General features: G+C 34.8%; 3 protein-coding genes across 5 annotated transcripts; 1 reads left to right on the top strand and 2 right to left on the bottom strand.

The window, feature by feature from the left end:
- Nucleotides 1-1,240: 1,240 nt before the first annotated feature.
- Nucleotides 1,241-7,209, top strand: LOC110876388 (replication protein A 32 kDa subunit A). 2 transcript variants are annotated; one of them, XM_022124561.2, is made up of 10 exons: nucleotides 1,241-1,490; nucleotides 1,569-1,679; nucleotides 1,856-1,953; nucleotides 3,369-3,410; nucleotides 3,517-3,594; nucleotides 4,468-4,546; nucleotides 4,639-4,731; nucleotides 4,828-4,907; nucleotides 6,784-6,852; nucleotides 6,938-7,209. In XM_022124561.2, the coding sequence occupies exons 1-10, from the start codon at nucleotides 1,422-1,424 to the stop codon at nucleotides 7,011-7,013; spliced, it is 795 nt and encodes a 264-aa protein (XP_021980253.1). In that variant the 5' UTR covers nucleotides 1,241-1,421; the 3' UTR covers nucleotides 7,014-7,209. The 2 variants fall into 2 exon arrangements, with proteins under 2 accessions (XP_021980253.1, XP_021980259.1); XM_022124567.2 differs by having other exon boundaries at nucleotides 1,242-1,490; nucleotides 4,642-4,731.
- Nucleotides 7,210-7,223: 14 nt separating this feature from the next.
- On the bottom strand, nucleotides 7,224-18,045 carry LOC110876379 (probable purine permease 10). 2 transcript variants are annotated; one of them, XM_022124553.2, is made up of 4 exons: nucleotides 17,889-17,994; nucleotides 16,128-16,227; nucleotides 8,023-8,619; nucleotides 7,224-7,932 (listed from the first exon to the last, which is right to left on the bottom strand). In XM_022124553.2, the coding sequence occupies exons 2-4, from the start codon at nucleotides 16,162-16,164 to the stop codon at nucleotides 7,436-7,438; spliced, it is 1,131 nt and encodes a 376-aa protein (XP_021980245.1). In that variant the 5' UTR covers nucleotides 16,165-16,227; nucleotides 17,889-17,994; the 3' UTR covers nucleotides 7,224-7,435. The 2 variants fall into 2 exon arrangements, with proteins under 2 accessions (XP_021980245.1, XP_021980250.1); XM_022124558.2 differs by lacking the exon at nucleotides 16,128-16,227 and having other exon boundaries at nucleotides 17,889-18,045.
- A 465-nt stretch (nucleotides 18,046-18,510) lies between these two features.
- On the bottom strand, nucleotides 18,511-19,391 carry LOC110930427. Its single transcript, XM_022173731.1, has 2 exons — nucleotides 19,387-19,391; nucleotides 18,511-19,288 (listed from the first exon to the last, which is right to left on the bottom strand). Exons 1-2 carry the CDS (start codon nucleotides 19,389-19,391, stop codon nucleotides 18,511-18,513), a joined length of 783 nt encoding a protein of 260 aa, XP_022029423.1.
- Between the last annotated feature and the right edge of the window lie 1,906 nt (nucleotides 19,392-21,297).

The following is a 21,297-nucleotide window of genomic DNA, read 5'->3' as shown; positions in this document are numbered from 1 at the left end:
GTTTTCACCCCGCCTCGTGTTTTGCGTTACGGTTTTCGTGGTGTTCTTGACATTTGTCGTTTTCATCGTGTGCTTCTGGGGTTTTTCGTCAAATGGTATATAATCTGAAACACCTGTTGATAATTGTTGAAACAAATAGTAATTAGATTTAAACAAACAGTAATAGATTCGAGTCAAGCAGGCTTTAATGTTCCAAGTCGAAACGAACTTAATGTAATAACTTCTGTTCCATGTATTAATACTAAAACACTGTTAAATTTGCTATTTAGAATCGGCACCTGAGTCCAGCAAGATTTAGAAGTGTTAATTGATTATTCGAGTAAAATACTAGAGTCATGGCCCTCCATCCTGTTTCACTTCAGTATAAGTGAATTTCTGTATTCAAAATCCTCTCATTCTGCTGCTTATTCCAGATACTTTCGAAGATAGAAAACCGATGTAATACAAAATACAAAGTTACAATACAATTACACACCATGTCCAAGTAACAATGTAGCAGCAAGAATTGGCTTCGAAACAAATTAAAAGGTGGATTCATTCCTTCATTTTCTTTGAGAGAATGTCACCCGATTGTTTGACCGTCGGACTTGTGACCGAGCGCACGAGTGAGCTTTGTGCTTCCATTTTCTTTGAGAGAACGTCACCACCGCTGCGACCCGCCGCCACTCACCAACCTCCGCCATCTCTCTCCCTCTCCTCGGTCTCTCTCTCTTCCTCTCTGTCTCTCTGGTTCCGCAACCATCGCTCACCACCACCGGACGGTGGTGGTCCGTTTTGTCGACGAGGGGAGGTGTTTGGGGTGTCTTGCCGGCCGATTAACGAGTTAGACCCGTCACTGGAGTCCAGTCGGACTCCCTTGTGCTCGTCGGTAGGGAAAACAAGAGGCAGGGGTGTTTGGTAGTGGATTTAAAGAGAAGCAGGGTGTGGGTATTAGGGTTTCTTAATGTTGAAGATGAAGGGTGGATGGGTTTTATAAAGAGGTGTCCGGATAGTCCCTATGGTTTGGCCTTTTAAGGAAAGGGTATTTTGGTCATTTCAACACCCACTTAACTGAGAAAAGTAACTGAAGTTAGACCCAGGGACTATCCGAGAACAAAAATCGAAAACTTAGGGACTATTCAAGTAGTTTTAGAAAGATAGAGACTATAGGTGAAAAAAGACGAAACCACAGGGACTATCCGAACATTTTTCTCGGTTCGTTAATTAAAAAGTAACAAATTGCGGAGGGTCCTATTACTGTAAACAACAAGCAGAGCAAAACCATGGAGACCTTTGGCGGGAAATCGAGAAGCTAATTGGCGGGAAAATCAGATCCTTATAATGATATTTTCATTTCCCTTTAAACTTTCCAACACTGAACTGCATCCGTTCTATTCAATATTCTAATCCCTACACAACTCTCATCAGAAAAGCTCAACATCATGATGTTCTCCGAGAGTCAGTTCGACGGCGGATCTCAGATCGCCAGTTCTCCTGCCACTGCCGCTGCGGTAATCATTTTTCCTTTTCTTTACCTCATCGTGTCTCTTATCATCTATAATAACGTTTTATTTGTACTCTATCTGTAGAATCGTGACACTTTTGGACTTGTGCCGCTCACGATAAAGCAGATCAGTGAAGCGTCTCACTCCGGCGACGATAAATCCAACTTCAATGTTTCCGGTGCAGATGTTGTTAATGTAAGTTCTCATTTCAGTTCATTTTTATGTCGATTTCGTTAGGTTTTCTGTAACTTATTTAATGATGATGAGTTTGTTGAAAAAGAGGTTTTAGGTTTTTTTTGGTGATGTAATGGTTTTAATTTTGTTTTGTTTTGTTGCTGAGATTCAGTTTGGAATTTAATTTTTGATTTTAGGTATCGGTGGTAGGGATGGTGTTTAATATAGTGGAAAGGAATACTGATGTTACTTTCAGCTTAGATGATGGAACTGGAAAATTGGACTGCAAGAGATGGTAAAACTATACATACATAATACATTACACACACACACATATATATATATATACATTTATGTACGTAGGGAGAGGATCATGAGAAAACTAGATATAAATGAGAAAACTAGAAAACTAACTAAAATCCACTAAAAGGGAGAGGGAGGGAGACTTTTAATGAAGGAGGGGGGACTTTTAATGAAGGAGGGGTAAAATTGGAACAAAAAATATATAAATTTTCAAACATTTCCTATTTCTCCATACGTTATCATTTTAAAACAAAAATGGCACCATAAGATCACAAATTTTCTTATCTTTCATTCAAGTATATTCGAGCATATTTTTTATGACATAAAAAAAGATTTATGGTGTCGTCTTGTTTTCTACACTATTATTATAGTAGTGCACATGTGCAATGTAACATGTACTACAATTGCATTACATGCTTAAAATTAGCTTTTTGAGTCTAGTTTAGCTTTTAGGGTTAGTTTTTTTGGAGGTTTAGGATTAGGATTAGGTTTTTGGGTGTGGGGGGAGGGGGGTTTAGGTTTTTTTTGGGGGTGGGGGGGGGTTTAGGTTTTTTTTCGGGTTTATGTTTAGGGTTTAGTTTTAGGTTTTTGGGGGTGGGGGGTGGGGGGTTTAGGTTTTTGGGGGGTGGGGGTGGGGGGTGGGGGGTTTAGGTTTTTGGGGGGTGGGGGAGGGGGGTTTAGGTTTTTTTTTTTGGGGGGGGGGGGTGGGGGGTTTAGGTTTTTTTCGGGTTTATGTTTAGGGTTTAGTTTTAGGTTTTTGGGGGGTGGGGGGTGGGGGGGGGGGTTTAGGTTTTTGGGGGGTGGGGGGTAAGGGGGTTAGGCTTTTGGTGGGAGGGTGAATTTAGGTTTTGGGGGGTGGGGGTGGGGGGGGGGTTTAGGTTTTTGGGGGGTGTCGGTGGGTGGTGGGTTAAGTGGTTTAGGCTTTCCGTATTAGTGCACATGTGCAGTACAACAAAATTTTTTTTTTTTTTTTTTTTGAAAATTTTTTTCCATACATATAAAGTAGCGATTTTTTATTAAAAAATTGTAAAAAAAAAAAAAAAAATTTTTTGGTATTTTTTTTGGTTTTTTTTAGGTTTTTTTAGTTAGTTTTTTGGTTTTCTCATTTAAACTAGTTTTCTCATGATCCATCCCCTATGTACGTATATATATGCACATATAGATATGCTTCGAATCTGCATAAAACACTTGTACGTACTGCTTTGATTATTTAATGGTGCAAAGAAAGATTGTGTGGTAGGCGGTTATGTAACCGGCTTTTGTATCACGTTTCACTTAAAGTGAAATGCACAAGTTCATATCAACATAATTATCTGATCTGAAATGAATGTGCTTCTATATTTTATGTGTGTGTAGATAAGGTTTTTTTTTTTTTCAAATTAATGCTTTAGAGTACTTTGTGTGTAGGCTCAATGAACCGTTTGATAGATTGCAGATGGAAGAAATAAGGTGAGTTATTTGGTGGGATTTGGATTAAATGACATTTCTAGGAACATGATATATATGGGAGTTTTTAGTTTTGTTTGAAATTTTGATGATCTTTGATGATTGGCAGAGAAGGGATTTATGTTCATGTTGATGGACACTTGAAAAGCTTTAAAGGTGAAAAGCATGTTGCCGTTTTCTCTGTTAGGTATGACTTATATAATGACTTTATAGTGAATTATTTTGCAAGCAGTTTGATGCATTTCTGATGTCCATTTCAGAATCTTGACTTTTTTCTTGATTTGTTGCTACTTACTGTTAAATGGGTGGTTATATGAACCAAGTTAGTTTTGAGTCTTGACCTCCAAACTAGAAAAATAACTTCATTGATAAGGGACTGACTACCTGAATAATCAACTTATACGTGGGAATGTTGAAGAGTGAAAATGGCCCATAACTCACAAAAAGAATCATTAGAAAACCTTTTTAGTTATTTAGTTTTATTTCAAATTCTACATTATTGGTTTTTCTTTTTTATCTTAGTTAAGTGTGGTATTGGAAATTACATTCAATCTGAGTTTGGTTTGAAATAAATGTGAAGCGAGTGCAAGATAAATCAAAGAAAAGGAGATTAATGTTTGGTTAATTTATTTATTATTTGTTTTGAATTTTAAGTAGTTTGAGTTGTTGGTTGGAGTTTATTTATATGTTTAAGAGTTTGAATTAGAATAGGTGGGCTTGTAATCAGTATTTGGTGGGCTTCTGTTTTCTGTGTTTGATAAGAAACAAAAGGAGCCGAATGTGCTGTTTAAATATTTTAAGCCTTACTTTGACATTTTGTTATGCTTGGGTTAACCTCTGATATGATAATGAACTTTCTCCGAGTCAGGTTTTATGCAAACATTTGCTAGAATGTATTTATAGCCATTTTCTTGCTTCTGTTCTACGTCAATTTTTTAGATGTTGATTTGTATGCCAATGAACTAATGTAGACAATCTTCCTTTGAGATTATATATATATATATATATTTTTTTCAAAATTGTTTGAATAAAAAGATATGTTTCTGAACTTTACTTTCAGGCCTGTGACAAATTTTGATGAGATCACCTTCCATTTCATTGCATGTATACATCACCATGCGCGTACGTCCAAAGTTCAGGTATATGATATCACATTATACATCACAACTCACAAGGATAATGATTTGTGATTTGATTTGATACTAACAAACATAATTTTGTGACTTTGTAGAAGATTCAAGGGGATGGTGAGAACATAAACTCAACTCCAAAAACACCTATCCAGAATGGGACTAGTGGTTTTGTGTCCACCCTCTCAAGTCAGGTATCACAACTTGGAATCCAAATATTGGATGCACAATTATACTAATCATTTTATCTTTGCTTTCTTGATGAACAAGTTTGTCTATTATATTTTCAGCATTCTGTACCTTTTAATGTTGATGGAGTGAAAGGCGTTGATCAACTTGTTCTTTCTTATCTCCAGAATCCTGCAAACCTGTAAGTTTTACTTCAGCATTCTGTACCTTTTAATGTTTGTGTATTACACGGATTAATAAATTTAGTAATAACTAATAAAAAAGTTGTGTTTCAAAAAAAAAAGAACATATGCATTGCACAATAAACCAGTGTATTATACTAATAAAATAAAATATAATATAACTTGTTAAAATATACATTCGTCAAGTTATTATATATTTAAAAAAATAAACTTGACGTGACTATTGTAAATTTTGCTAAGTTGATTTTTAAAACATTATTTCTTTCGACTTGGTATTTTTTTAACACAACCTATTTTTTATTATTTAACATATTTTTTTACCATCAAACAACATTAAATATTTTTTTTTTGGAAATCACTCAAAAACAATTATTATCATTATCTTTTGTTTTTTATATGTTAACCAACATAATTTTTAACTTGGTGAAACTTTTAAATTAAAAAATAGTTAAATTAAAAAAAAAAATAATTATAATTAAATTCATATTAAATTTAGTTGGTTAATGATTTAATAAGTATCTTTAATTAAAAAATTAATTATCCATAATTAAGTAGGGAGAGAGGCGGGAAACCAAAAGCTAGATGGCTCCAATAAATGATGCATTTCCTCAATTGGTTTTCTTTTATTATATAGATATAGATATAGATTTGTAGTTTATTTGTGTTATAGACATCATCAGTTCCTAAGCCTGGGTGGGTCCGGGTGGGTGATAGAATAAATGGGTTTGGTCCCATGGACCCATTGTAACTGAACAAGTTTTTTAAGAGTGGCCTGCTTCTGTTGTAGTTGAGTAGACCTAAGTTGAACCGTTGTCTATTAGAGTTGACATAAATAAACCTATATATATATATGGGGAAAAGTTTAAATGAGAATGCTAAATATTGTGAGACCTGTGAGAACGAATAAAAAAACCATGAGAACTTGGTCAAAAACAATTCAAAATATTTTTTTACACTTATCATTATGATTCGGTTACAATGTTAGAAATTTAATTTACACGTTTAAATTTACGTGAATTCGTAAATAAAAAAAATTTACACATGTGTAAGTTTGTCATTTACACATGTGTAAATATGTTATACTTACACGTGTAAAAAATCTAATAAGATTGATTTTGAGATGAGAAATGAACTATTTGATGTTGTAAATTTTTTTGATGTTGTATTTTAATTACAATGAGGTTTGTATTAAAATTTTTTGGTTTTGATTGGGTTTTTCATTCGTTCTCACGGTTCTTGCAATGTTTAGCGTTCTCAAGATAACCATCCTATATATATATATATATACATACATAGAGGATATGGTTCATGCAAGAACAATCTTTATTGCGACCCCCCCCACCCACACACACACACACACACACCCACACCCAAGCTAAATGTTAAAAACTAAACTATAAAGCTAAACCTCACAAAACCTAAAAAAATCTAAAAAACACACATTTTCTTTTAATATTTTTTATAAAAAAGTCACTACTTTTTGTCGTAAAAAAATAAAATAAATATAAAAAATAACTTTTTTTTGATGACGAAAAGTAGCGCTTTTTTATAAAAAATATTAAAAAATAGTGTTTTTTTAGATATTTTTGGTTGTGTTCACATTGGTTCTCGTGTTTCTCGCAATAAAGGGTGGTTCCTAACGGATCCTTCTATATATATACATATATATGTATATTAAACTTACTATAATATTTATATCGAATAAATAAAAAAATACATCGAGATAGAAGGTAAATGGGCAACAAGCTGCGCCGCTACCCCTTTTTGAATAGCAACTACCTATATTTCACCTCATTGTTTTAAGCAATGGGTCAAGGGTCATGATTGCATACATCTACCTATAACTATTATGTTATCTAATCTTTGCTTTTGCAGTGCTAATGAAAAGGGCATAAATACAGATGAACTGTCACAGAAGCTGAAACTTCCTTTTGACAAGATCATGTACTTCCATAACTCTTTATCTCTATGTTTGCTGTGTGTGTGCAAATGTGTTTTTTCACTTTCATTCTTGTTCTCTCTAATGCAGGGAATCCATAAAAACACTGGAAGAGGAAGGCGTGATATACTCAACAATTGACGAATCCCACTACAAAGCATGTTGATGCAAGCTGCAATATGATGTTATGAACTTTATATGTGAAGTTTGTCTAACCCTTTCTTTTGGCTGGCACTGGTTTATAGTGCAATGGAGTTTCTGAAACCTTTTTATTCTTTTAGACATGTTTTTTTATATATCTGCATTCACTGTTTACCAAACAGGTTGTGCTTAGGCTGTAGTAAAAGTAAACAATTCGGCTCGTCCCATTTAAAAATGTTAAAAAAGTAAACAATTCCATTATAACCTGTGAACCTGTTTACAGACCCCTTTAACTTGTTTACAACTTAATTACATAACATTACAGCCTCCTAACTTGTTTGACATATTTAGATAAACAGTTGTTCGGGAGTACATGGTTTTAAATCTAGCGGTGGTGTTTGTTACCTACTTGATGATAATCCCCAAAGATAAACCATACCGTCTGATTCATATTTCTGTAAGATCGACTTGGCGATTTGCAATTCTAGCCTCAGCTTTTTCCTTAACATCATCGAGATAATGTTGATAGATATATGAAGCGAACCCCCATATGGCCAACAACATTGAAATAACCTTCACTCCATTCATCTTGTCATGGAAAAACACTACTGCCAAAACTGGCACAATTGGGATCCCTAAAGTACTAATCACATTTGAAAACAACGCTGAAACCTCAAATATCAAACCTACGTAACCGATCGTGAAAATCTGCCATGCAACCGCTGTCCATACTAAATTCATTATGTATGAAACTTTGCCAGACTCGTAACCTTCCATTTCTCCTTTTATATCCTTCCACTCGCCGCTAGCAAACAGTCCCACCACAATTGCAACACTTGCTATCAAGTTTTGATAGACGATCATATCGAATACGACTTTGTAGCTTTGTGATTTCAGAATCTTTTTGAAAGCGAGTTGAGTTATAGATAACATTAATCCATATCCTGCAAAGTCAAGATTTGACTTTTAAAAATCAAACAAACTACACAATAAAATATACAACTCCTGATCTGTGAAGGTTCTAAAATACATACCTGCAGAAGCAGCAACTGTGCATACAAACCCAATGATGTACTTGGTTCTCGAAATTTTCGCGGTTTGTTCAGAATCATCACCCTGGAACACAAGTAATGTAGACGAAAAGCTAAGAAGAACGAGTGAATTGGCAATGAATGGAGTGAGCTTCTGCCCGTTTAAAAAGTAAGAAAATAACGCGTTGAATGCGAGCTGACTTGCGCAGATCAACGTGTACGTCGAAACCGGCAGAAAATTCAATCCGTAGGTGTATAACATGCAGTCTGCAGCCAAGAATGCACCAAGAAACGTATAGAGCATCAAAAGGGTAATCCAAGAAGGTTCTTTGGTAATTTGTTGTTGTGTTGAGGGTGTTTTTGAAGGTAAATACATTAAGATTAAAGGGAACATGATTGGGAAGCCAACAGTTTGAACAAGTGTTGCCATCCATTTACTATTTCCTCCTCTGTTAAAGTAAAGTCTTCCCAACATTATTCCAACTGACCCGCCTGAAAGTACAAACACTGTGAACAATGCTATCTTGATCCACCACTTGTACTGTACAACCCCTGAAGACCCTCTTCCACCATTTTGAATTTTAGCTGATCCATCTACTTCTGATTATAGTGCAAAAAAGACTGTTAAAAAAGACCTTAAATCACCATACCCATGTTGTGGTACAACCATGATAGCATGTTGTACAAGTTCTAATGCCTAAGATACAAGTGACTATAGCATGATTGAGGGTGAGGAACCAATGTTTTAAAAACCTGTACACCAGTATTACTTACCGGTGCCGGATGCAAATATGGTACGAAACAACCTTGTAAATAGGGCAAACGACATCGACTTTGTACCAACGGTAAAATCCGGTATACCTGTTTGAACCACTATACCGGTACCGGCCCATGTTAGTTTTTGGGTTTGGATTTTTACTTTTTATCAACCCATCTCGATGTTTACTCCACAGTTCTAACCTAGCGAGTAGCAACTTTCAATACTCCATCTCAATCAATCAAAACTCAAAACCTACTTCATCACTCCATCGTTCATGACTTGTTCCAGACTTCCATCATTCGTTCTAGACTTCCATCTTCATCGTTCGTTCATAGTTTATCACTCCAGTTCGCAATTGATAGATCATTTTACCTTTTGTTTTCTTTGAGTTGTTGACACTAGTACGATGTGTGTGTATATATTGTATAGTTTTAATGAGTCAACATATATAGATGATGTATCATGTATTTGTATGCTTATAGTTAGTGTATGTAAATCTGGATGTATGTGTATAATTTATGGAATTATAGAGGTAACTGGTCAGCTCTGTTGAATCACCATGTACAACCCTGTTCCTTTATTTGGTAATACAGCGGAATTAATGTGTAAGCTCAGAGGTTGAATCACCATATGTTAAGGTACAACCATTAATGTGTGCTGTACAAGTGATAAGGCAAAAGGTACACCTTGTTACGCCACCTCTAACGCGCCTGTTAAAGTCGTGCCCTTCAAAATCCTTACTAGCTCTTACCATTGCGAAATTTTGTCCATAGATGCCTGTAGCAACCAAGCCCTTCTACAAGGGCATGGTTTTTCCGTATGGGGTGGACCAAAAGTAAAAAAAAAGTTTTGTTTTAATATTTTCTGTAGGGGTATACTATGAGGTGGAAATTAAGAAAAATAATAATATTTGTATGGTTGAAGATAAAATGATGGTTTTTAATGATTTGTAAAGGTATGATGTGGCAGCTAAGAACTCCTAAAAACACATGTAGATAATCTTATGGCACGATTGCCGGTAAAAGAAAGGGTTTGCCCAAGGCTTTATAGTTTATATGATAAACTAAAAAAAGTACTATGACCTTTTGTTTGCAAGTTAACGAGCTTTTCCAGATATCGAATTACCTGAGTTTGATGGAGGTTTAACTTCTTATGCATCTTGAAGTGCACAAGCCGAAATATAATCTTGGTTGGTGTTTGGGATTACGTTTTGAAGTAATTATTTGATTATTGCGTTTGTAAAACATAAATAATCTAAAAAAGTGTTTAGATGAAAAAGTGAATATCTGCCTCTAAAACGCAGTTTTGGAGAAGCATGTACCTACATGCTTTTTCAAAACGCAATTTTGAAAACGCAAAATCTATTTTGAGAACGCATAATCTATTTTGAAAACGCAACACCAAACACCTAGAATTTTGATACACCCTTTACAACTTATTATGTCTCCATATATTCATTTGAATTTTGGATCGTTTACATAGTTAGTGGCTCGAAAAAGTCTACTATTTTGGATATTAAGCCCTCTAAATAACGAGCTGGTTTGAGTTGAAAACTAGCGGAACTCAAGTTCAAATTTTAGCTAAACACAGAGATTTAAAGCTAAGCGTAACCAACTCAATTAGGCTTTTGGGTGTATTCTAACTACGTTGATATTAAAAGATGACATGACAAGTTAACACATTTTTCAAACAACTTCCTCCCAATATTAAGGGGTGTTACCACCTTCCTTAGTTAACAATTTAATTAGACAAAAAAAAAAAAGAAATTAATATTATTTATTATCAATATTTATTTTAGCTATGAGATTAATGAAATGGTATTATTAGGCTATAGGGTATGGGGGTGGTCGACAATGGATTATGAATTGCCATGAGGGACAAGGTTCTTGTGATACACCACCCCTCTTCCCAAACCATGATGGTTCGCATGGTTTGATACATGGCCACCATGTTACTCTTCCAATTATTTAGGGGATTTTGATTGGTGGAGGAAGATAGGGGATGATAGTGTGGGTTGTGGTCCACACCATATAGGGTAGTGAATTAGGTAGGTGGATGAAGGTGAGAGATTACACCGTACTGACATGGAGGGAGATGATGGTCATTCGGGTCATGACCACATCACATAGCATTATTATTATTATTATTATTATTATTATTATTATTATTATTATTATTATTATTATTATTTATTTTGTATTTAATTTAACTATTGAAATAATTAAAAAAATGGTAGGTGAGGTAGAGTTAACAAGTTAAACCATTTTCTTAGGATGAGGTAGAGTTAAAAGGGAAAAACGAGTGATGTGACGCGTATACAGAATTAAGAAAGGGTTTTTTACATATTTCCCCCTCCTAAGCTGGCTTATTACGTATTTCCTCAAACAAAAAAAAAAAAAAAAAAAAACAATTACATATTTCCACTTCATAACCCATACATATTACATATTTCCCCTTTTCTTTAAAATTACTCTTAAAATGACTATTTTACCCTTAATGAACTATTAAATGAATATTTACATATTTCCCCTATCTAATATCATCAATTAATTACATATTTCCCTAATTCATGTAGTATTTCTCTAATTTTTTTTTATCATCAATTAAAATGACTTTTTTTTAATATTTTTTAATTTGCCGCACTACTTTCAGTTTTTTAGAATCTGAGTTCTCTTCTTTTGCCAGCTAATGTAATTCTCTATGTTTAATAGACATGTCATTAGTCATACATAAAATTTGTAATAGTGTGTGTTATGAGAATTTGTTGAATCTTGTTATGGCTTCTTTCCCATCTCTTATTAGCCTTGTGATTCTTCTCCCACCTTTGCTCTGAGTAAAATTTATATCCCTCTTTCAACATATTATTGTTGCATTCAATCTAGCACACAGTACATTGGTGCTTTCATTTTACATTAGCCTCCATGGCTGATGGCACACAATTATCTATGCTTACAGACAAGGTCAAGGCTTTACAAGGAAACAAACAACGAAGAAACCTGCCAGAGCTAATGGTTGTGTATTCAATGTCGATTTCCTTAAGACCGCCCGTAGTGGGGCGTTTTTTTTAAATTTTGCTTTATAACGCCCTATAACGCCCCGCCTACCATTACGGTAGGCGTTATAGGGCGTGATTTTCGAAAAAAAATTCCCCCGGCGTTTAAATTAAAACGCTCGCTCAATGTTCAACCAACCAATCAACGGCTAGTTGATTTAATTTTTTTTAAACCTATTATATATATATAGGATAAGGATCATGTGAGAAGTAGTAGGTTATAGGATCCCTACCCTATATATATATATATGTATATATATATATATATATATATATATATAAACAACCAAAACTCATTCATTTTCAACAAAAACAATCTCAAAACCTCTCTAAAAAATCCAACCATTTTTAAAAAAAACTTGATGGATTCTCCTAGTTCTTCATCCATGGTAAATTTTTACTACAACGAGTATTTTGCGGATGACGATGGTTCGACCGATGAGGAGCTTGAGCAAGAGGCGGTTACAAGTGCTTGTCAACTAGCGGTGAGATATGTCAACCATTCTTGTCGGCCCCAAGCAGAAAAAAATAAAAGAGGCTATGTTGAACGAGACCGACGCGCGGCACACGATCGTTTGATGAAAGACTATTTTGACGAGGCGCCGACATTTTCAAACGAAATTTTTAGGCGTCGTTTCCGAATGAGTAAGCGGTTGTTTCTACGCATAGTCGACGACTTGGAAGGCAACTACGATTATTTTAAACAAAAACCGGATGCGAGAGGGGCACTTGGATTTACCGGTATCCAAAAGTGTACGTCGGCATTACGAATCCTTGCTTATGGTAACACTACCGACATCAACGACGAGTATCTAAAAATGGCGGAGAAAATAACACGAGACAGCTTGGAACATTTTTGTCGCGGTACAATTCTTATACTTTACTTTTATTTTTTTTAAACGACGAGTATGCTTAGAATTTTTTTTTTGAATCTTATGTTTGTCTATATTATTTTATAAAGGTATAATTGATGTGTACGGTGCGCGTTATCTTAGAACGCCTACATGGGAGGACCTTCAAAAGATCTACGAGGTACATAATCCCGAGCATGGTTTGCCTGGTATGATCGGGAGCATAGATTGCATGCATTGGCGTTGGGATAATTGCCCGACTGCATGGCGAGGCCAACACACACGTGGTGACCAAAAAGGCCCCACTATTATTCTTCAGGCGGTTGCTTCACAGGACCTTTGGGTTTGGTCGGCTTACTTTGGGGTGGTCGGGTCATGCAATGATATCAATGTTTTTGAACAATCGCCGTTGTTAGAGGAGTGGATTTCTGGCAAAGCTCCAAAAGCGTCGTTTTACGCAAATGGAAACTACTACCCTCATGGATATTATTTGAGCGACGGAATTTATCCTAGGTATTCGATTTTCGTGAAGACGTATAGTGATCCTATTGATGAAAAAAGAGCATACTTTAAAAAGGTTCAAGAGTCTTCACGAAAAGACATTGAGAGATGCTTTGGGGTTCTTAAACAACGCTGGCAATATTTGAGAAATCCTTGTCGTGCATGGAGCAAGCAAAAAATGAGAGATGCTATGTACGCTTGTATAATCATGCACAACATGATTTTAGAAGACGAAGGAAAAGCGATATGCCAGAATTATGTGCCAGAAGCCGTTCAAGAGGAGCATCCACAGGCGTCAATGGAAGAAAGAGTGAATAATGCGCGAGAGTTGCGTTACGAACCGTACCATTCCCAGTTAATGGTTGATTTGGTACACCACGCATGGTCGATTCGATATGTACCACCTGAGGGAGAGGAAGAAACGGAGGACGAGGAAGACGAAGTTGGCGAGGGTGAAGAAAGCGAAGACGAAAACTAGTGTTTTTTTTTTTAATTTAATCGGATGTTTTTTTTTATTTCTAGTATTGTATTTTTTTTATTTAATGAAGTATTTAAGTTTAAAAAAAAAATTGAGAAATGCTTGAATGGGGGTTATTGGCATAATGCCCCACTACGCCACTTTTGCTATAATGCCCCATTGCTGACTAGGACGCCACGTGTCGGATAATGCCTCATGGTGGGGGCATTATAAGTTGTTACCACTACACATGGTCTAACAATCAAGTTATAGTAATGACAGGTGACAATAGTGTGACAAAATAGAGGAATTAATTTATCATACTGTTTACATATTTCTCACGTTTTGATGTTAATTAGTCAAATGTAATTTACTCTATTCTCTCTCATTTTTTAACATAGGTGAATTGGAGAAATATGTAATTAATTGATGATATTAGATAGGGGAAATATGTAAATATTCATTTAATAGTTTATTAAGGGTAAAATAGTCATTTTAAGAGTAATTTTAATGAAAAGGGGAAATATGTAATATATATGGGTTATGAAGGGGAAATATGTAATTGTTTTTTTTTGTTTGAGGAAATACGTAATAAACCAGCTTAGGAGGGGAAAATATATAAAAAACCCTAAGAAATGTTAAGACATACCTCATGGCCTTATTACTATACAAACTCAAGCTCGAGTCCAGCTGGGTTCCACCTATTAAATAACTCTAATTTGATTGGATTTTGGTTTTTAAATATGGAAAGATGTCAATCAAATCAATTATTATATATAATTTTACTGAATGGTTTTTTATAATTAGATTTTCATTGTTGGTTAAAAATATATATATAACTGAGTCAAGATATTATAAAAAAATATGATGCAACATCAGGAAATAGTAATAGTAAGCTTAATTTCTAAAGTAAAATTCCAAAACAACTAACTTTTGACTTCAAGATTAGATAAAACAACTCCAAAATTCAAACATGTTTCCCTATAGCATTTGCATAACTCACAATAAAATCTAGAGCATAACACTTAGCTAATAACAAAGATAGGATGAAAAGATAATCAGTATTGAAAATCACAAATATATATTATCATAAAATCACGGCTTATAACTGTTGGGTGTCGTTACTTATAATCAATGTTGTAGAAGGCGCTAGGCGCTAGTCGGGCGGTGAGGTACAGCCTAGGGATTAATCGGGATTAACCGGGATTAATCGGAATGGGATTTTTATATGTATTTTTTCATAATTATATATATATACCCAATAATATAAAAATAATACTTCAAAATTCACATAAATACTTCAAGTTTCAGATAGTATGGTTCAATTTTGACTGATTTTGACCAATTTTGACCGCCTAGGACCGCCTAGAACCGACTAGGACCGATTTTTATCGATTTTGACCGACTAATATTGTCCGATTAATCCGATTTTTGACCGCCTAGGACCGATTTTGACCGCCTAGGACCGATGTTGACCGATTTTTGACCATAACCGATTAATTGACCGCCTAGCTCAAAATTAGGCAGTAGATGACCGCCTAGCGCCTAGGCGCCGATTAATCGGCCGCCTAGGCCGATTTCTGCAACCATGCTTATAATCCATCGGGGCATGCTTTGTATCGGATTTTTTTGAACACCCTCAATTGGGATGTCAATTAGGGATGAGCATTTGGTATCAAATACCGATCCCGAAAATACCGTACCGAATTTTTTCGGTACCGGAAACGGTATCCACTTTTTGGCATTTTCGGTATCGGTACCGGTTCGGTACGATACCGGTAAAATACCGAATTTTACCTTCAAATACTGCTACCGTATCGATACCATACCGATACCGTACCGTACCAACATATTTCGGTATCGGTATCGGTACCCAGTTTTGGTGAAATTCGAGATCGGGATTTTCGGGATCGGGACGGGATCGGGATTTGCTCATCCCTAATGCCAATTACCCAAAACTCACCTTAAACTCGTTTAAAATCGCATTGAAATATCAAATACTCAACTACATTTCTAATAATTGAGTTTTTAACAAATTCGACATACTACTCATTGTAATTTTTAAAACTGTGTAATATATTAATATATTTGGTTTTAATATGGGCAAATGAATTTGGCAAATCGACCCTAAACGTATAACAATGAAAATGAAAGTTACTTTAAATACACACAATTCATGAACAATTGCTTTGGTGTTTGCCTTGTTTTATCTATTTGAGTTCTCTAAGGAGATCATTTGTAGAACAAGTTTATTTAACATGTAGTTAGATTTTACTTTTTTAATTTCGAACTCATCGATTAAGAGAGCATATTAGTCTTGCAAGTACTTTCTAAAAAACCAAATGCTCTTATAAAAACTTCTCATAACACTATGGATCCCCTTTATCAAGAAGAATATGTACAACTTTTAATGTGCAAAAAGTACAAGTAATTATGATATGATTGTTTGTAGAACAAAGAAAATAAAAAGGTTTATTTTTCACTTACCAATGGTATTAATCACCTCTTCATGAGCTTCCTTCATTTGGATAGTGTGAGAGAGAGATGATATCAACTTGTGTAATTCGTAAGGGTGCTTGCTATCTCTCTTTATATATAAATAAACAATATAACATGGTTATCCTTTTATATTTGTATATAACTATAATATAATATAATATATATTATTATATTACATGTTATTAAAATCACCATATCCATTTCATCGTCCAATCTGGGGTGGACTAATCCTTTGGCCAAGGTAGGTGGTCGTATCTTTTGAAAACAAAATTGTGTATATTTTAGGCAAAACAACCCGACCGCACCCTTTGAAAATATGGTTAGACACCTCATGGCTCATACGCACCTCCAACAAATAATTTCTAGGTCCGCCACTAGATACAACGATTATATTTTGTTGTACAAGACTTATTTCGAAAGACAAAGTTATTATAGCATGAGACATTTTTTTTAATTTAGAGAATCTGTAACTAGAAAACTAAAATTACCTTCTATTAATATATTACTAAGCAATGGAACCAACTAAAACACAACTTCCGACGTATAGGCATTGGCGCAACTTAAGTAGGGCGGGAATGGGCGGTCGACCACTCGAACTTTTCGTTCAGTAGTGGAGAGTATATAGTTTTCATATAGAAATTTTTGGGTATATACGTTTTCGACCCCTCGGTTTTATAGAAATTTTTAGGTCCGGTGACTTTCGTCTCCCGGTCGGAAATCTCAAGCTTCGCCACGTGATTGTTAACAAGTTTAAGATTGAGAACGAGTAGAAGTTGGATTTGAATTCAAGAACTTTATTAGAAAGACTCAAATGTACCAGTCATCTTGATATTGATATGGTAGTAGAGCAAAAGAGATTTTGTAAGTTAGACGTATCATGACAATATACATGTTAAGGTACAACCATTAATGCATGTCTAACTATATGCAAGTCAATATTGGATGAAAATATCAGACATCAATAATGCATGTCTAACTATATGCAAGTTTTAATGGGTTACACCCGCGCTTTACGCGACTCAATTTTTAATGGAAACGTAGACGTAATAGTAAAATAACGATAATGGCAGGAATTCGTTCGATATTGGTTCGGTTCATTAAGATACCGACACTTATCGAAAGAGAAACAAAAAAAGTCATGATACGACTAAAAAAATATCGAGATGTGTTTACATCGATCGGAACAATAAAAACGAATATCGATTTCGATACTAACGTTGTTCGATCAGTATTAGACCGTTCGTTTTGTTACATGTACAACACCAACACCAAGTTTGATTGAAACTTAAAAAAGAAAAAGAAAAACCAAAAAATAGAAAAGAAAAAGGAAAGATGAAAAAAGTTCACTAAAGTTAAAAATCACAAAAATAGAAAAATCACTCTAACTAAAAAGTTTATAAATTATATATATATAATAATAACTTTTAAAATTACCAATAATCTTTTGGTGTCAAAGGGAAGTGGGAAACTTTGCTTTTCTGGGAGATATTGGGTTCACATCCAGACACGAGATTTTAATACTAACATACTAACTATTAACCTGGTTAGTGACATCTTAACCGTACACTGTTAAAAATAAAAATAAAATAATAAAAGTAACTTCCGAAATTGTAATTTAATTGAAGAAGTCGCTTCCAGATTATGATTTAAAATACCAATTAACATTTAGTTTACAAGATCATACAAAGTACAACTTTTAATGTGCAAAGTACAAACAACTACTGCATGATTACACAAAGAAAACTTTACCTGTTGCCTCTTCTTGAGCCTCCTTCATTTGGTTAACGAAATGAAACAGGGAGATGAGGAGGAGAGAAATACGATAATAATCTATGTGTTCATGTGGGTGTTGTTTCCTATGCTATTATCGCTATACGTATATATAGAAAAAAGATATCATGTTTATCCAATTGTATTTGTGCAATATTTTAATATTTATATAATAAAATAATTGTAAACGACATATATAAAGTTCTGTGGGACTAAGTGTTAAATACATGATAGGTCTCTTTGATTTCAAGATTAATAAATGGTTTATTAGATCACTTTTTTAACCGGTAACCAAGAACATATATCTCGCAACAAAACCGAAATATAGTGAGTTGTAGCAAGATATTTTAAATAATAAAAAAACTCAAAAAAAAAAAAAAAAAGTGATTGCACCAGCCATTCCGATCTAACAACGTGATCGCCACTTTTATGATAATTTGTTAGAAGTCCGATTAGATTACCTGTTAAACTAATTTTAGGTTTTCTAATTTAAGGTAAAGAAAAAATATATTTCAAATACAATTTTTTTTTTTGAAAGGTAACTTTCATTAAAACACACAGGCCGACCCAAACTGGGCCGCCAAACAAAAGCACTACGAACTTACATATTTACAAAGGAACTCCAAGCAGCCCAATCAATCCCTTTATGTCTAGATCTACTTGAAAACGAAAGAAAACCCAACGCCTTCACTTTACTCAAAATTCTATCAATTCTTATCTCTATGTTCGAAAACACAAGGTTATTCCTAGCACGCCATAAAGACCAACAAGCAATCAAGATGATACCTTGAACCGCTTCTTTCTTTGACTCCGATGCTCTAATCTCCTTATATATTCCAAGAAGGTCTTTAATAGAGAAAGCAAATATATTCGGGATCTTGCACCACGAGCTAATGCTATTCCATATCACCGACGCTACCTGGCAAGCAATAAAAAGGTGATCGACCGATTCGTCATCCGAACCACACAACGGGCATAAAGGCTCCCCAAGCTGGACGTTCCAGTTCTTTAAAGCGACACCCGTGGCAATCTTACCCATTTCCATTCTCCACGAGTGAATGTTGACTTTAGCTGGGACCCACTTGCACCATTCCATAATGAACCTGTTTTCCGGAGCAACATCCGCAAAGAGGCACCACTTAACACTCTTGACCGAGAAAGAACCAGCTGGATCAGGGGACCAGATCCACCGGTCTTCGGCGTCCGAGACCTGCACTTCGGCAACAAGGGAGGAGAGCTGCTGAAGACTCGAAACGAAACCAGGATCAGAGCTCGGCGACCTCCAATTCCAGCACAGAATATTCCCACTTCCATGATTAATTATTCGGTCCGCAACCACACACCTTTTGTTAGACTCCAAACTAAACAATTCCGGGAACCTGAATTTAAGAATTTCATCGGATAATTAAACTGTTTTGTGAATAATATGCAAAAAGGCAAGTAGAATTTACAAAACGTTTTAAATATGATCATTTACATCATATTCGGTATTCACTTTATCTTTCCAGTTTAAATTAAAGTTAACTAGTGGGATTTCTCACACAATAATGCGGGATGCCGGTTAGTATCAATTTGATACGATTCTATCATACCGTATAACAATCGAAAAAAGAAAAGCCTCAAAAAATAAAATTGTGATACCCCAAAAGGTTATACATAAAAACATATATCAATATCAGTTTTAGTTATACCAGTAGCCCAGTACTGATCTCAGCATGAGTTCGGTCTGTCACTGTATCAATATACATGTTAGGTCCGAGTTACTTTGTGATTATGAAACAGTTTAAGCTTAAATAATATTGAATTGTATAACAAAAGATAAATAATCATAAACGAGAAGTTATCATCAACAATTTTTTTTTCAATTATAATCCAACGATTACAAATGTTTGACAAAAGATTGACTCTAGAAATTCCCCTCTCAGCCGATCACTTAACAAATTTGTTCGTACAAAAGAAAAGGTAATGTGTGTGATAGAATAGATCTCTAACATGTGAGATCTATTTATACTAAGTACGGAAGCTATATTGTGATTGGTTGACATCACATTGATAGTGATCTTGGTGCATTTTATGTGACAACAACATATGGTTTAGTCTTTGGATATCTTAAACAAGACTTGGGTTATGAGTTTAGAGAAATGAGGAATTCCGAGTTTTTGCTAAACAAGAGTCCGAGTTTACGAAGTGGATTCCGAGTTTGTTAATCAACAAGAATTCCGAATCTGTGAAGATTCAGAGAATCCCGAATCTGTGAAGATTCAGAGAATCCCGAGTCTGTGGATAATGGTCCGAGTTTGAGAATGCATGGAATAATTCTGAGTTTAGTTAGTTAGCCCGAATTTGTGTTTTGTATTAAATATTCCGAATTTGTATTTTATGTAATATGGGCCTAGCCCAGTATGCATGTAACTGTGTTATATAAACAGTTCTACATTAGGGTTTTAGGTTAGATACTTGATAAACACTAGAGAGAGCAGTTACAGAGTTAGAGAAAACACAGAGAAAGACTGTGAGTTCGAATGGTGTGAGATCTTGAGTGATTGTAAACACTTGTGTTTGTTAATCACAGAAGATCAGTTTAAAGTATTTTGTATGTTCTTTATCTTAATACTTGTTTCTGTTCGTGTGATCTATCAAGGAGATTCCACACCCTTGGTTGATTAGTCAATCTCGTATCAATCCACATGTGATAGGGACCTACAATTGGTATCAGAGTGTTTGCTCTTATTGTATGGTTCGAGATTAATTCTACAAGATTCAAGTTTTTGTGTGAAGAAAGTTTCCGTCGTCATCCTTCTGTGATCATTAGAGTTTCCTAAGTTTGTGGGCAAATTTGCATTATCGTGAAGTCACAGTTTTGCGATTTACCAAAAACACACAAATTTTTTAGGAATTTTGGACTGTTCCGAATTTGTCACTGTTCTGAACTTGTTACAAGGTTCCGAACTTGTCACATTGTTCCGAATTTGTAACTTGTCTGAATTTAATCATTCCAGATTTGATACAAGAGTTCTGGATTTATAAGTGTCCGAATTTAACCTTTCGGATTTAAACCCATCAAAAATTTAATCTGTCTGAAATTAATCAATCTGAATTTGTAACAAGAAGAGTGTTCCGAATTTGTGAACTTATTCCAGATTTGACACGATATTCCTAATTTAAGGTGGTCCGAATTTAGTGTTCAGAGTTTAACAATTCCGGATTATTTCAAAAAGGTGGAAGTTTAACCAGTTGGTGTATTCAGTAATAAACGTTTTTGAGTGTAAAATTTGTTCTATGAACTATCTTTAAAAACCGACTGCATGGTTAGGTTCCTTTGATTTTTAAGGAAAAAGACACAAAAATTCTGAAATAGGTTTTGGACACTATATATCATTGGATTCGT

The sequence above is a fragment of the Helianthus annuus genome, chromosome 1 (assembly GCF_002127325.2).
Source record: "Helianthus annuus cultivar XRQ/B chromosome 1, HanXRQr2.0-SUNRISE, whole genome shotgun sequence".
Classification (NCBI taxonomy): domain Eukaryota; kingdom Viridiplantae; phylum Streptophyta; class Magnoliopsida; order Asterales; family Asteraceae; genus Helianthus; species Helianthus annuus.
Note: the sequence above shows the minus strand (reverse complement) of the source record. Positions and strands in the feature narration are given on the sequence as shown.

Coding starts and splice junctions, on each gene's coding strand:
- LOC110876379 (XM_022124553.2), bottom strand. CDS start 16,164: ATGAAGGAAGCTCATGAAGAGGTGATTAATACCATTG. Junction 8,620..16,127: donor AGAGGTGATTAATACCATTG/GTAAGTGAAAAA, acceptor CACTATAATCAG/AAGTAGATGGATCAGCTAAA. Junction 7,933..8,022: donor CACAGTTGCTGCTTCTGCAG/GTATGTATTTTA, acceptor TTGACTTTGCAG/GATATGGATTAATGTTATCT.
- LOC110876388 (XM_022124561.2), top strand. CDS start 1,422: ATGATGTTCTCCGAGAGTCAGTTCGACGGCGGATCTCAGATCGCCAGT. Junction 1,680..1,855: donor CCGGTGCAGATGTTGTTAAT/GTAAGTTCTCAT, acceptor TTTTGATTTTAG/GTATCGGTGGTAGGGATGGT. Junction 3,595..4,467: donor GTTGCCGTTTTCTCTGTTAG/GTATGACTTATA, acceptor CTTTACTTTCAG/GCCTGTGACAAATTTTGATG.